The sequence below is a fragment of the Rana temporaria genome, chromosome 1 (genome assembly GCF_905171775.1).
Source record: "Rana temporaria chromosome 1, aRanTem1.1, whole genome shotgun sequence".
NCBI lineage: Eukaryota > Metazoa > Chordata > Amphibia > Anura > Ranidae > Rana > Rana temporaria.
Genome location: NC_053489.1, coordinates 369,638,583 through 369,655,368, shown reverse-complemented (window position 1 = coordinate 369,655,368; position 16,786 = coordinate 369,638,583). Strand labels below are relative to the sequence as shown.

The 16,786-nt window shown below is 41.5% G+C and overlaps 1 protein-coding gene across 18 annotated transcripts in view; it reads left to right on the top strand.

The window, feature by feature from the left end:
- PTPRS (protein tyrosine phosphatase receptor type S) overlaps window positions 1-16,786 on the top strand; it is a 565,376-nt gene that overhangs the window by 143,189 nt on the left and 405,401 nt on the right. For all 18 annotated transcript variants that reach the window (XM_040322493.1, XM_040322436.1, XM_040322492.1 and 15 more), the window contains exon 5: window positions 2,144-2,332. In XM_040322493.1, the coding sequence (XP_040178427.1) occupies window positions 2,144-2,332 (189 nt within the window). The remainder of the gene's footprint in view (window positions 1-2,143; window positions 2,333-16,786) is intronic.

Sequence of the window (16,786 nt, the reverse complement as noted above, 5' to 3'; positions counted from 1 at the left end):
TGTTTGCATACACAGCTTCCGGTTCTCACTCTGTAACGAGCGATCGCGGGTGCCCGGCGTAGATCGCGCCCACCGGGCACGCGAGCGGGAGTCAAGAGCGAGCGACGTAGAGCTACGGGCTCTTGCGTAGGAGAGCCGACCTGCCGCCGTAGAACTGGGGCGGCTGGTCGGCAACTAGTTAAAAATGTGTGAAATCAGCATACTCACATAAAACAACCCAATATATTGCTTTACATGTAGTCCAGCAGTAGCAGGTCATCCACACTCGGTCTGGCATCCACTAACATATCCCTTGGTGTACTAATCTATTTCCGCCCTAATTCCACCCCATGTGATGACATCACAAATCAGAACCCCCATCTTTCCCTCTTTGCCAATCTTCTTTCCCTTGATTCACCCTCTTTCTTTTCCGCCCGATTCACTCTCTCACTCCTCCCTTGAAGAACAAGGGAGGAGTAAAAAAGAGTAAGAGGGAGTGGGAACTCCCTCTTACTCTTTTTTACTCCTCCCTTGTTCTTCATCCCCCTTCTCAGCTCTATTCCACCTTTCCCCTATCTTTTACCCTACCTTCTTACTTTTCTTCCCCCCTTTCCTTCCCCTCGCTAACACCAGTGATTTCCCTGATAAATTGCTCCCCAAAAAAATATTTTCTGGTAGTGCCCCTCCCGAGACTAGACTCTGGTTCCGCCCCTAATTGGTCTATTACTTGTAACCATTACTCTATGGGCCAGATTCACAAAGAGATACGACAGTGTATCTACAGATACACCATTGTATCTCTGACTTACACTGGTCCTATCTATGCGCCTGATTCATAGAATCAGTTACGCATAGATAGGGCTTAGATCCGACAGTGTTACAATGTGTTACACTGTCGGATCTTATTTTCGAAATTTAAAAATGGCGCCGGGGGGCGTTCCCGCTGATTTACCTTGAATAATATGTAAATCAGCGAGATACGCAAATTCACGAATGTACGCGGACCCGACGCAGTCTTCTTACGACGTTTCCGTAGCGGCTTTCCCGTCGTATACTTACCCCTGCTTTTATCAGGCGCAGCCAATGTTAAGTATAGCCGGCGTTCCCGCGTCGAATTTGAATTTTCTAACGCCGATTCACAAACACGTCGCAAGTCACGCTCACGTCGAAACCACTGACGTCCTAGTGACGTCAGTGGGAGCAATGCACGCCGGGAAATTCCCCGGACGGCGCATGCGCATTTAAATCGGCGCGGGAACGCGCCTGATTTAAATAGTACACTCCCCCTAGCCGCGGAATTTGAATTCTGCCGGGGGATTTAGGATCCGCCGCCGCAAGTTTGGAGGTAAGTGGTTTGTGAATTAGCCTCTCAAACTTGCGGGAGCGGATCTTAAATCACGTAGATCGAGCGGATCTATAGATCCGCTGATCTACGTGAATCTGACCCTATATGTCAACTAGTCTTATTTTGGAATATGCCTCGCTCTGACTGTATACTTTTATGCCCAGCAATATTCTGGACAATCCTTCTTTGGATAATCTGGATGCTACAAACATCAAATGGAGTCTATCTCATTTTTTGGCTGGAGGAAGTTTAGGATCCAGCCTTTTCCTCCCCAACTTTACTGTCCCTAACCCGCACCTTTTATTAATTGGATTTCAATTTGTTTAACCATGGAAGCTCAGCATCACGTGTGGGTGTTACGTAGGGAAATGTGCATGCAAATACAGTCTGCCGTGAATTTCCCACTCCTCCACACTCCTCCCACTCCTCCATCAAGGCATTTTCATATTTGCACAACTGCTTCAATGAGGGAGTCCACTGCTTGCACCAGGGCTGAAGGCCCTGAGGAAGGATGCTGTAAAATTTTTAGAAAGCTTTTTGCTAACCCCTCCACCAGCCCTGGTCTGCCTGCATTGCATACAGAAGCACAGAGATACTGTAATGATGCTCTTTGGTTTGGATTAAAACAGGTTTTAGTTTAAAAAATGTATTTAGCATGTTGATGGGGGGGGGGGGGGGTGCAGGAAAGTCAAAAGTATAAGAATTTATGTATCTGTTGAACCTAAATTTATTTTTTCTTCTTTCTGGCATTGAATGATCTAGCTTTGATTTTTTTTTTTTTTTTTTTTGTGTTGTCTGCTTAATGATTTTTGTGTGCAGAGGATCAACTTCCTCCTGGCTTTCCTAATATTGATATGGGCCCCCAGCTTAAGGTTGTAGAACGTACAAGAACAGCTACTATGTTGTGTGCAGCCAGTGGAAATCCAGATCCTGAAATCACCTGGTTTAAAGACTTCCTTCCGGTAGATCCTGCTGCCAGTAGTGGAAGAATCAAACAACTAAGATCAGGTAAGGGAGGAAACAGATATTGGGGGCAACAATTCAGTGTGGATTTTTTTTTCACTCTTACATAAAAAACATTGTATTTCACTTTAATTACTGTACATTAGAATGGAATGACTGCATCAAAAATGTTATTATATGCAAAGTATAGAGTCTTTTCCCACAAGGAGCAGGCAGTGTGGGGTTGTTTTCTTAAGACTGAAGTATGCAAAATCCGGTGTAGCTCTGCACAAAAGTTAATCTGTTTTTTTTTTTGTGTCAAGGCTTAATTGAACAAGCTGATTGGCTACAGTGCACAGCTACACCAGATTTTGAACTTTCTAGTTTTAGTAAATCAACCCAGTGTGTCCTCTGCAGCTGTGGAACAGCTATAAGTTTCACCATAGGAAAGTAGTCACTCATGACATGAGTGACCTATACCAAATAACATTTTGTTAATAAAAAGGTAATTTTATAGAGACACATTATTGTGTCATTTTATAATCCACAATGAGAAATAAATGCCTACACTTAACAGACAAGAGGATTCTCTGCTACATTTATTTTTTCCAAGTATGCATTTTAGTGTTGTGTATATGTAGCTAGTTCAAATCATCCACTGCTAGCGTATTATGTTTCTCAGTTTACTTGCAAGATTTTCATGCCAGGGTTCCTGGCTTTACTGCCTGTTGCTCTCTCACTCTTTCATTGTAATCCTCCCATAATGGTCTTCTTCAAGTAAATAAGAATGTCAATAAATGTCTTGCAGCAACAAATGTGTGCCATTTTGATGCTCAATGTCCTCAGATCCTATTTTATATATTGCTTAGCATGCATGTCATCACTTGGCATACTCTTCTTTAAAAAAAAAAAAAAAAGGATGGAGACCCACTCAGGTAAATTTAGCAAAAAGTTTCTATAGACAGTATGCCAATTTGTGGTGTGTAGCTGTGCCAAATGGCCTACTTTATTTATCATCTCAAACCAACCACTGTGCTGTTTTGACTCCAAATGGTTTGTGTACCTTTTTTGATCTCACATTGTTTGGCTTGTTTTTAAGCAATTTATGTGACTGTTGATGTTTACATTTTCATGATCATATTTCATGTATGCATGTGTATATGTGTGTGTATGTATGTATATATATATATATATATATATATAACTGTGAAAAAAACAATCAGCGCCAAATACTAACATAAATCCAAATTTAAATGTGAATAGTAATAATAAAATAACAATATCTCCACAGCTGCTGTGACACTCTCAGTGAATCCCCACACCTAATATAGACTATAATAATTGTTAAATTGTGCAGCGCTATGAAATGAACCTTTAAAATATACATACAAATATAAAGTGTACAATGCTTATTAATAGTGAAGTTAATATATCATTTCTGTCAGGTACTGCAATTATCAGTGTTTTAGGACAGTCAAGCATTTAGGCATGCCAGTCTACAAGGGTCCAAAACACTGAGCGCCTGGATTAGAAGACTGTTATCTCATCTTTATGTGGATAGCTTAAAGTGGTTGTACACCCTTATATATACCATTTTAAATAGACTGGCTTAGATGATACACAGAGATTAAACAAATCATCCTACATAAGTTGTACCTACTTATCTGCAGCCTTCTATTCTCTACATACATTCAATGTCCAGAATTTATAAAGCTTGTCTGAGCTGTCAGAAAAAAGAGGGCAGAGAGCTGAAGTTACACTCTGCAGAGCTCAGTGAAGAGAACTCTGAGAACTGATTGGAGGGGAGGGACCCCCCCCCCTTTGCACAACACACAGGAACCGAGTTTAGGCTGTCAATCAGCTGGAGCTCCCTCCCCTGTCACTTTTTACCTCTTGGTGTCAGGAAAGTGATTCATGCTGATAGCAGAGGAGAGAAGCATCAGACAGAAGCATCACAAGAATCAGACGGCATCAGACAGATATTACACTTATGCCGCGTACACACAATCGGTTTGTCTGATGAAAACGGTCTGATGGACCGTTTTCATCAGACTAAACCAATCGTGTGTGGGCCCCATCGGTTATTAATCCATCGGTTAAAAAATTAGGAACTTGTTTTAAAATTATCTGATGGATAAAAAACGATCGTCTGTAGGCACGTCCATCGGTTAAAAATCCATGCATGCTCAGAATCAAGTCGACGCATGCTTGGAAGCATTGAACTTTTTTCAGCACGTCGTTGTGTTTTACGTGACTGCGTTCTGACATGATCAGTTTTTTAACTGATGGTGTGTAGGCACGACTGATCATCAGTCAGCTTCATCGAATAACTGATGGAAAAATCCATCAGACCGTTTTCATTGGATGGACCGATCGTGTGTACAGGGCATTAGAGATAGATTTGCTAAAAAGGGAGAGTGCCAAACCTGGTACAGCTAGGGCTGCTGCTAGAAATCAAGGGACCTTGTACAGCCTAACTGATGGGGCCCCCAACCCTGCTCCTGACCCCACTCCCTGCAACTGCCCATCTGCCTACCTCCAATCTGATCCGCAAAAAAAAAAAAAAAAAAAACAGAAGGGGGTATGTCCTCCTCCATCTAGGCAGATCGGATGGTAGTTGGGTTTAACCAGAAAGCTGATTCTGCCCATAGAGCAGAGTGGGCTCGTTCCGTGTCCGCTCTGCATAAACTGAGTGGACACAGACCTGTTTCATTATTAGGATAATGATGATGATCACTTTGATCTGCTGTATGATTCAACACAGGCAACATTCAGGGCATGGGAAAGGTGTGTGTGTGTGTGTGTGTGTGTGTGTGCATGTACATGTGCTTAAAGACTAAAAATAGTTGTGGCACACTGCAGTGAACTGAAGCAATTAAAAATGGTGTATACATATGGGGTTAACAGTAGCAAAGGAAAATGCTCCTGTGTTAGTGGTGTCACTAGAAGGAAAACATTTCCTCACATTAGTGCTGTCACGTGAAGGAAAAAATACTACTGTGTCACTGCTGTCAATCTGAGAAAGACTGATTTGGCAAATACTGTACAGTATGTCAGTGGGAAGAAGGAGGGGAACTTGACACTGTTGTGATGCATGGAACTAAAGGGCTCCAGGGGAACTCGGGAACTCGAAAGAAGAAAGGGGGGCTAAAAGGACTTTAAAGGCTGGTTTGGATGAATGGCTATCATGGTGTTTGACAAGCAGTGAGGGGGCAATATGTCAGTTCCTTTACCGCCTGTTTAAACTCTAAAAATGCCGATCCACAACACCCCAACCATGTTCATTTCATGCACTTGCAGGAAAGTTGTGGTGCACCATATTCATGGTGACATGCCTTTTAATTTTTGCCATTAAACAGCACTGAGTGGCTGCATCTCCTTGGTGGGGTGGTCAGGGATGATAAAAATTCAGCCCAACTGCCTTCTTGTACTGTCCCACCCACCTGTGTAAATGAGTCCTATTGTCTTGTTTAAATGTGTGATCTCAGATATGGGCATTCCTCTCTAGGGGTACACACACTAACTGTCTGCCATCCCAGCCTACTTTTTATCTCTTCCAACTGTTCAGCAGCTCAGTACCTTCTCTGCAGAAGGTGGCCATAGAGATTACTTTTTCTTTCATTCCTACTGCGGCAACCTTAAATGACTGCAGAGAATGTACTAAGCTGCTCAACAGTTGTAAGAGATAAAAAGTAGACTGGAAAGGAAAGAGTGTCAGGCAGACAGTCAGTGATTCGAATAGCCAGATCTGAGGCCTTGTACACACAACCGTTTTCCTCGACAGAATCCATCAAGAAACTTGGAGGCAGAGCTTTTTTGCAGGGTGTGAGCAGTGAAGATGCGAGGGGAGAGCAGAAAGAAACAGGAGAAAGTGAAGGTGGGGGAGAATCTGTGTGATTGTCTGATCTTACTGGGAAGATGTAGTGACTTTCATCCCCCTCCAAATCCCTCTGTCCCAAATCCCATCTCTTAACACTAGTCCCCCCCCCCCCCCATTTCCCCTTTTTCCACCAAATTTTCCACCAAACTCCCCTTCTTAACACTAATCCACCCTCCTAGTACAAATCCCCCTATATCTTCACAGTGCCCAGGACAGCCGTCCCTCCTGCCCACCCCCTGTCCTGGCCCTGACTGTACATTGTGTGCACTGCTTGCTGCTGAGACAATGTCAGGGGGAGATGGATGGACATGGACTGCTGCATAGATCTATCGCTTTCAACCTGCCCTGAGCCTGCCACCATTGTTCTGCTGCTGGTTTTCTCAGCACTTGCTGAAATAGACGGGCAGTGTACAAGCGGAATCACTCCCCTGCCCGCAGCACAGGGACTAAGCGAGCCGGGACTTTAATCTCACTATCAGCAAATGCGGCCCAGATTGTTGTGGAAGTTTGCATATGCGCCAAAGTAGAACAAAAGTCCCTCTATCTACTGTCTCCTGGGCCCTCTGGATGAACTGATGGGCCTGGCAACACCCCCCCCCCCCCCCCCCCATCAACCCAAGAAATATTATTTCCCATCTGGGAGCCACAGGGAACAACATTATGATCACAGTATGTATAAAAATGCAAAGTACTACATGATGCTTGAAGCTGCCGGCTGGCCGTGCCCCCCTGTTATGTGATGGTGCCCTGGTACAGCTCTACTCTGCTTTACGATTTTATTTTATTTTTTTGTCAAAGCCTAATTGAACAAGCTGAAGTTAGAAGCGTATTGGCTACCCTGCACAACTGCACCAGATTTTGCACTCTTCAGTTTTAGTAAATCAACCTCTTAAGCCCCATGCAGATTTTTGTCTTTAGATTTACCAAAACCATATACTGTAGTGCAAAGCCTGCCCGATTGCATACAAATTTAAACTCTTAGGCCGCGTACACACGGTCGGACAAAACCGATGAGAATGGACCGAGGTTCAGTTTCATCAGTCCAAACCGACCGTGTGTATAGCCCATCGGTCTGTTTTCCTTCGGTCCAAAATTTTAAAACATGCTTCAAAACCGAACCGATGGACCGCTGCCCGATCGGTCCAAACCGATGGTTAGTACAGAAAGCATCGGTTCAAAACCGGCGCATGCTCAGAATCAAGTCGACGCATGCTTGGAAGCATTGAACTTCGTTTTATTCAGCACGTCGTGTGTTTGACGTCACCGCGTTCTGACCCGATCGGTTTTTGGAACGATGGTGTGTACACACATCAGACCATCATGCCACTTCAGCGGTGAACTGATGAAAACGGTCCGTCGGAACCATTCTCTTCGGTTTGGTCCGACCGTGTGTACAAGGCCTTAAGGTTTGACCTTATATTATATGGTTTGGTAAATCTGAAGACAAAAATCTGCAGAAAAGCTAATAGCATGTATGGGGCTTTAGTCCTTTTGATTGAGACAGTACACACTATGGATGGATATACTTTGTTCATATTTCATGTCTAAGGTTTACAAACACTTAAAGGGTCACTAAAGGAAAAAAAAAATGTGTTTAAAATAACAAACATGTTATACTTACCTCCACTGTGCAGTTCGTTTTGCACAGAGTGGCCCCGATCCACATCTTCTGGGGTCCCTCGGCGGCTGTTTCTGGTCCTCCCCGCACAAACTACACACATTCATGCGAGAGAGCTCCTGTGATACAGCGAGCGGCCATAGCCGCTCACTGTATCACTCGGCCCGCCCCTCGGCATTAAGGTGAAAAAAACATTTCCTTTACAATTCCTTTAAGGTTAAAATGAGGTAGTTGTCTGCCAACTGTGCGTAGCTATTGGCCGAGAGGACACTCCTGGGTTCAGCTTCTCTCAAAAGAATCTGCAAAGAGAAAGATATAAAACAATATAAATATATCAAGATACAGTTAACTACAGGATAAGCCACACATAGTGGAGTTGATTTACTAAAAGCATCAAAATGGCACACATTTGTTGCTGCAAGACATTTATTGACATTCTTATTTACTTGAAGAAGACCATTATGGGAGGATTACAATGGAAGAGTGAGAGAGCAACAGGCGGTAAAGCCAGGAACCCTGGCATTAAAATCTTGCAAGTAAACTGAGAAACATAATACGCTAGCAGTGGATGATTTGAACTAGCTACGAATACACAACACTAAAATGCATACTTGTAAAAAATAAATGTAGCAGAGAATCCTCTTGTCTGTTAAGTGTAGGCATTTATTTCTCATTGTGGATTATAAAATGACACAACAATGTGTCTCTATAAAATTACCTTTTTATTAACAAAATGTTATTTGGTATAGGTCACTCATGTCATGAGTGACTACTTTCCTATGGTGAAACTTATGCCGCGTACACACAATCATTTTTTAAGCCTCTCATTTTTTCAATGACGTTTTTCAGCCTCTCGAAAAAACAATGTTTTTTCCAACTTCATCATTAAAACGACGTTGCCCCCACACGATCGTGAAAAAAAAATGCTCTAGCAAAGCGTGGTGACGTACAACACGTACGACGGCACTATAAAGGTGAAGTTCCATTCGGATGGCGCCACCCTTGGGGCTGCTTTTGCTGATTTCGTGTTTGTAAAAGACGATTTGCGCTTTTCTGTCTTACAGCGTGATGAATGTGCTTACTCCATTACGAACGGTAGTTTTACCAGAACGAGCGCTCCGTCTCATAACTTGCTTCTGAGCAGTTGCGGGTTATTCACGTCGTTAAAGCGCACACACGATCATTTTTTACAACCCGAAAAACAGCATAGTTTAAAACGTCGTTAAAAATAGAGCATGGCATGGTATTCAAATTTTTTTTTTGGTCGTTTTTCAGAACTGGCATCCCAATACTTTTGACAATATAGTGTGTGTATGTATATATATATATATATATATATATATATATATATATATAAAAATATATATATATATATAAATATATATATATATATATATATATATATATATGTGGCACTGGAGATCACAATTAGAGAACAATTTATGAACACTTGATTTTTTTTTTTCAGAAATCTTCATTGCTTGATGGAATTTTGATGGAATTTTTGTTGTGGCTTTACCATGCTAATAAAACATTGTTTTTCTAAATAATCAAGGCACTTCAACAAAAAAAACGTTATTTTGTAGAAAACACAATGGCCAAAATTAGAGAACATCAATGACTGTAGCACGGAGAAAGATTACAACTAAAATTTCTGAAAGTTACAAAAGTCAACAATTATTAAGTGTACATGACCTTGCTTTGAATGACTTCAGCACATCTGCAGCTATATCACTAGTCTCTCACACTGCTCTGGTGTGATTTTGTCCCACTCTTTTCTTTTCTTCCTTTCTTGGCCATAACTTTGTCGCCAAGGATTTTCCATTTTTTTTTTATTGGGTTTAGATCAGGACTCTGGGCTGGCCATTTCATTATTTCAATGTTTTCAGCTTCAAGGAGCTACTTTACCCGTTTTGCTGTGTGACAGGGGGAATTGCCGTGCATGAAAATTGCTGGCTGATTAGGGGATGAACGCAGGGAAGGAACCACATGTTGTCGAAGAAGGTTCTGATAAACATTTGCATTCACTCTGGTATGTAGCTATATTCTTATACAGCTACATGCCAGAGTGAATGCAAATCCCCCTCCACCGTTCCCTGACTTCTTTACACACTTTGGGTTCAGCCTTTCCTCAGTTTGACGACAAACATAATGTTTCCCATCGGACCCAAACAAATTAAACTTGCTTTCATTACTATAGTGAACCTTGGACCAGTTGTAAGGATGTAAAGTTGTAAAGATGCAATATTCTAGAAGTCACAGATTTAAAACAACAGACTTCTTTTGCTATGGCTCAAAGGGTCATGCCTTTGGCCTTCATCTAGACAACCTGCTGCCGGTGGGTTTCAGTCACTTTAGAACGGCTCACCATCTTGCAAGGTCAGTGAAAACTGTAAAGTTATGCTGCATACACACAATCGGAAATACCGACATGAAAAGTCTAATGTGAGCTTTTGGTCGGAAATTCCGACCGTGTGTAGGCTACAACGGAATTTTTCTGTCGGAATTTCCGCCAAGAAAAATTTGAGAGCTGGTTCTCAAATTTTCCGATGGGAAAAGTTCTTGTCGGAAATTCCGATCATCTGTATGCAATTCCGATGGAGAAAAATCCTACCCATGCTCAAAAGCAAGGCGACGCGTGTTTAAAAGCATTGAGCTTAATTTTTCTCAGCTCGTCGTAGTGTTGTACGTCACCGCGTTCTTGAGGGTCGGAATTTGGTGTGACCGTGTGTATGCAAGACAAGTTTGAGCCAAAATTCCGTCGGAAGAAAATCCATGTTTTTCTTGTCGGAATTTTGGATCGTGTGTACGCTGCATTAGGCTTCCAGTTAAATAAGGTGTCGCAGGTAATTAAAGAAATTAGCACAAGGTGCCAGATTAATACCAATAACTGGGAGGTATCTGAAAGTGTTCTCTAATTTGTATCACTTTTCTTTTTTAAATCTCATTGAAGTTTTTAATTCTGTGCTTCAAAATATACAGTATGTAACTAATGAAATATGCTTAACAAAACAGGACTAAGCAGTGACCTTGAAATTTAAGAAATTGTAGGTGTTCCCTAATTTTGATCTCCAGTGTGTGTGTGTGTGTGTGTGTGTGTATATATATAAATCCTCTCTGAATGACATCTAGTTTGCCACAGCAAATCATAAAGAATGATCATGTATTTATTGAGATAAAATACCGTTATGCTCCTCTAGTTTTTTGTAGTTTCTGTCTGCATGCACTCTAGCAACTTCTGCTTTGCATTTTATAATGGGGACAACAATGGACCATGCCTCCACAATGAACCTTGATAGATCTGATTGTACTCTCCACTGGGAGAGCGTGTTACAGGGTGACAACACAGGAGAACAAGTGTGGGAGATAAGAACAGGGTGTTATCATCTTGTTACAAGAAGTGCCTGAAACTGGCACAATGAACAGGTATTTTTTTTATGAAATCTGCAGATTTAAAGATATTCAAAACAATTTTTGAAATATCTTTACCATGTCAGAAATGTTATTGATTGGGTTTACATATGCTTTAATTTGTGAAGTTTTCTTAGTGCCATATTTCTTAAGCAATAATGTTGATCCCTCTCAACCAAGCATTGTACTGTATCTTTATATTTGTGTTTTATATTGATTAGAATAAACACATGGCTGGGCTATGGACATTCTGGTATTTTCATATTATTAAGCACAACATAATCTTTAAACCATGCCCTCACTAGCTGCATGCATTTTACAGTACTTGCTCTAGGTTTACTTTACAAGGTGGTCAATAACTGGAAAACAGAGAGCTTGGAGCTAAATTGGCTGAGAAACCAGCTATTGTAGAATCTGACTACAGTGCCTCTGTTTTGAATTTGAGGATGAATTGCTTCACAAAGTATGCAGTTTTAGGTCAGCAAGGATATTTTTAAAGAGTATTTACTGCTTATTAAGATAATGCAAATACTTGAAGGTCTATATAGCCTGGCCAAAGGTTAACGTTTAGGCTATATATATAGTTGTATAGTAGTTAAATGTCATTCTCCCTTATAGTGCTGGTGGTGTATTGCTGCTCCAAATTAAAATTATAAGTGTAATTTCCCTTGTTTGCTTGTTACTGTCTTTATCTAATGCTGCTGTGCCAGTATTACATATTTTTAGATTGTCTGCTTCCTGCTCTAATACTGCTACTGCTAAATGTCTATGCCTCTTCCCTTCCCCCCAAACAAGAATGTCTTTTATAATTTAATATTCTGCTTTTCATGCACCTTTGCGGATATTGCTGTTTACCCCTTGGAAATTATGAATTGCATTTAGTTCTCTTTTTTTTTTTTCTGGGGCAAATGTTTTGTGACCAATTCGAAAACTTTGTGATATACACATGAATTATTCTAAATTCGTTTTAAGTCAAATATTCTTACTAATTTCCTTGTGAACTGGTTAAGAAGCCTACTTTATCTGTTATCTATTGGAGCATTGTTTTCTAATATATAGTTATTATGTATTAGGGCTCTGCAGGATATATGCCTTTTTACCAAATATTGGTGCTTACATCTCCATTTTAATTCAATAAATCAAACACTAAAAAAGTGGAACATTTATGGTATGTATTTCAATTGCAACAAAACACCATTTGAATAAAAATAGTCGTATTTCACAAAGCATGACTAAAATTGTTCTTATACGAAAGCATTTGCTTAGATTGTATGCCTCAATTCATTACGTGTACACAAATGCATGAATATGCAAACAATTTTACATCTTGAAAGCATCCACAGATGTGCCTACATCACCATATTGGCCATAACTGCAGTTTCAGAGACCTGCGATACAACCAACTCGTGGCCATGGCACCTCCTCAATATTCCTCATTGAGGTGGCTGTTATTATTAAGCATGTATATTTGACTAAAACCAGGAGCTTTTCCACCGCTTCATCTGTATATAGTATATTCCCTCTACTTGTTTTGCATATGGAGTCCATCAATATGGGAACTGAATAAGGAGTTCCTTCTTTTTTGACAGAACTGAAATAAATGTCTCTTTGGTAGTGTCTGGTCCTCTGAAGAAGTGGACATATTATTCCAGTGAAGCATATAGGTATAAATTAGGCAACAAGGATCAAGATACAGTGGAACCTCAGATTGCGAGTAACATGGTTTATGAGCGTTTCGCAATACGAGTTGTTTTAAAAAAAAAAATCTGACTCGCTTTGCGAGCGTTGTCTCGCAAGATGAGCAGGATTTAAGCCTCTGCGGTGTGCAGTACCACATTTAGCCAGAGGTGTGGGGGCACCAGTACCACCCAAAGGCACTGGGAGACACTTTGAAACACCGAGTGCATCCTGCACCTCTGGCCACATGCGATACTGCATAGACAAGCAGTGGCCGTGGAACGGATTATCTGAGTTTCCATTATTTCCTATGGGGAAACTCACTTTGATATATGAGTGCTTTGGATTACAAGATTTCTTCTGGAACGAAAAAGGTTCGTAATCCAAGGTATTACTGTATATGAAATCATGTTTGGAGAAAGATGTAAAACTTGTGCACATTCATGCATTTGTATATGCAATATGAATTTGAGTATGTTATCTATAAGCAAGTGCTTGTTTAATACGAATAGTTTTTCTTCTCGTTTGATAAAATGCTATTTTTTAATCATGTTTTGTTGCAATATAACAAAATACCATTAGTCACACAGCAACTGCTTGCCCTTACTGGGGCCAACTCGTGATCCTTTTCTCTTAACTTTCTCAGCTTAACTTAAAATTCACAGCTTCTGCTAGGGGATGCCAAGAGTTTTGCCTGGTGTATTTGGAATCTATACTTTGAGACTTTGTCATCATTTAAATAAAAAATAAATCAGATAAAGGCCCAGAAAAAAATAAGTTTATGATTTGTGTTTTTTCTTTCCACAAAACATTCTTTGAACTTGTTAGGGAATTTGACCATTCCAGGAAGTTTATTTTCTAGTACTGCCATAGTTTACCATAGTTTCTTAGTTTCACCATAGAAGTGTGTCTGACTGTCTATATTGGCCCTGCTGCTACACCCATCTGTATTTTATACAGCGTCACTTGGCTGCTGAAGTCAATGTCCACGATGGTCACACCTAGCAACCCTCTCAGACCTTTTGAGTGCCTACAAAAGGGAGGCTTTTATAGGCATATAGCATATGCATAAATCATGTTAATTACACACATAGTCTTATGGGAGGAATGTTATTGAAATTAATGGGTTGGCTGCAGGGTTTCTTTAAATACTGGAGAGGATGACTATGGTGCACTTATACTTAAAGCATATTTAAACCCAAAAATAAAAATAAAATGTATTACTGCTTAGATGTAGGCGCTGCTATTGTTTTCCGTTTGTCAGTTTATTTTCCTTTTAAGCTTACTTGGAAGTTTAGCGAATATTGCAGTTCTGGGGCTAAACTCATTTCTCCCCAGTATCTTTGAAAGGAGCCATCATTGACACACAGGTTGGACTTAAAACATGTCTACCTTTTGTTTTGTCTTCATTACATGGTGGACTAATAGTTTGCACAAGAAATGGATGTTTGTGTTATCATTTCATCTTAAGCCCCATACACACTATCAGTTTTCCTGCAGGTTTTCTCTTCAGGTTTACCAAAACCATCTAATATGAGGTCAAACCTCAAGAGTTTCAATTTGTATGCAATCAGGCAGGCCCTTGCACTACATGGTTTTGGTAAACCTGAAGAGAAAACCTGCAGGAAAACTGATAGTGTGTATGGGGCTTTATAGGAACCAACAAAGACATTGCATTTCTGGCAAGAGCAGACAGAAAATTCTGTACTTGCTGAAAATGTTCTTAGCCTGAAAAAAAGTATGAGTAAGTTGTAAAATATAACATTTTTGGTTTTAGATTTGGATATGCTTTGCATTAAACACACAGGCTGCATTTATGACTTAAAAAATAAGAAGGCATTCGTTTTTAGCTGTTCTTGCAGTGCAAACATCACGTTTTTGTTTTCTCCAAGTGTTTTTCAATTTTGAGTTGTGCTTAAGAATAAGCACACTTTTAAAACCCCAATAACTTCTTTAATTAAATCCAGTTATTTTAATCTCCAGCAAGTCTGCAGATATCAGAAGTGGTAACCTGATTCATTTTTCTCTTGCTTTGTGTTCAGCTTTACTGTAACATCCTTTTTCCTTTCTTTTTATTTACTGATAAACTCATCTGCAAACAAAGTGCTCTCTAACTATTAAGTAATATCAATTAAGGCAGAGTTTGGCAACCCGTGGCCCTGCCGCCTCTCTCCTTCCCTCCTGACTGAAGTCGTTCTCGGCCCCGCCCGCTGCAATTGTCAGACAGAGAGAAGAGAGTGGCAGCGAGTCATGTGAGCACCGAGTGGTGCTCTTAATGAGGTATATAGCTGCATTTTTATTGTATAACACAGACACTTTTGCAGATGACATTTTTAAACACTGGGCAAGCATTTTCTTGTATCCTCCGTCCACAGCCACCACTGCCCCCCTCCACAGCCACCTCTGTATCCCTTCCGTCCACAGCCACCTCTGTATCCCTTCCGTCGACAGCCACCTCTGTATCTCCCCCCATCCACAGCCACCTCTGTATCCCCCTGTCCACAGCCACCTTTGTATCTCCCTCTGTCCACGGCCACCTCTCTATCCCCCCCTGTCCACAGGCACCGCTGTACCCCCCATCCACAGTCACCTCCGTATCCCCCCTGTCCACAGCTACCTCTGTATCCCCCTCTGTCCACGGCCACCTCTGTATCCCCCCTGTCTACAGCCACCACTGTGCCTTTCCTCCCTGTCCACAGCCACCTCTGTATCTCCCCTCCTGTGCACAGCCACCGATGTACCCCCTTCCACAGCCACCGCTGTACCCCCCCCCAAACAACAGCCACCTCTGTATCCCCCCTGTCCACAGCCACTGATGTACCCTCCCCGTCCACAGCCACCCCTGTATCCCTCCCTGTCCAAAGACACCTTTGTATCCCCCCTGTCCACAGCCACCTCTGTATCCTCCCCTGTCTACAGTCACCTCGGAATCCTTCCTTGTACCACACCATCTTCATTTATTAACAGGTAAATGCGGGCCTCCATGCATTCACATACGTTTAATCTGGCCCTTAAGTGGTAAAAAGTGGCTGACACCTGAATTAAGGTATCCATAAATATTGCTTAACATATGCGTGCTCTGTAAGCAAACTCAGAATTGGCTGACAGGCATAAGCAAGCTAGTCTGTCATATAACACTGGTAAATGTACATGTGCTTGTGTACAAGCTTTCAGACACTATTCAAGGCAAGTTCTATATATTAAATATATATTAAATATATATTAATCTAACCAGGTATGAGGAACATCATAATTTCATTTGTTTTACAAAGGTGCCCTCTTTCTTCAGCAAAAGGCTGGTACCACACAGGGACGTTGCTTCCCCCAACAATGGTATGGAGACGAGTGGGGGGCATCTTTTTCTGACTTGTCTCCATACCTAACAGGAGAAAGGACCTGACCACCTCCGCTGCTACCGACGGCTCCAATAATTAGCGGTGGGCACCCTCCCGCCGCTGATAAAAGCTAATCTTGCTGTGAATACGCCGCAGAAACTACCGGGTTATGGTAGCTAGCTGCTGCCATAACAACGATACCCCTCTTCAAAATATTGCCGTATAACGACGACGGTCGGTCAGTAAGTGGTTGACCCCTTGGCACAGGCCGTACACTAATATACGACCTCTCTGGGCCTGGTCCTTGGCGCAGAGGGGCAGCATATTTGTATCAACTGCCCTAATACATCTGTGCCAAAAGCGCATGCGCTGCATGCTCCCCGCACAGTTACATTCACTTTACCGAAAGCTCCCGATCGCACGGACCACGTGACTGCCATGACAGCCAATAACGGCAGTCATATGATCCAAGACATGTTGGTAGGTTAATTGGCTCCTATATAAAATTGGTTTGTATGATATTCTACTGAGTGCATCCAAGATGGCTGCCTCACCATCTGCCCCAATGCAAATAAAAGTAATTTGAGTCCCCAGGGAAT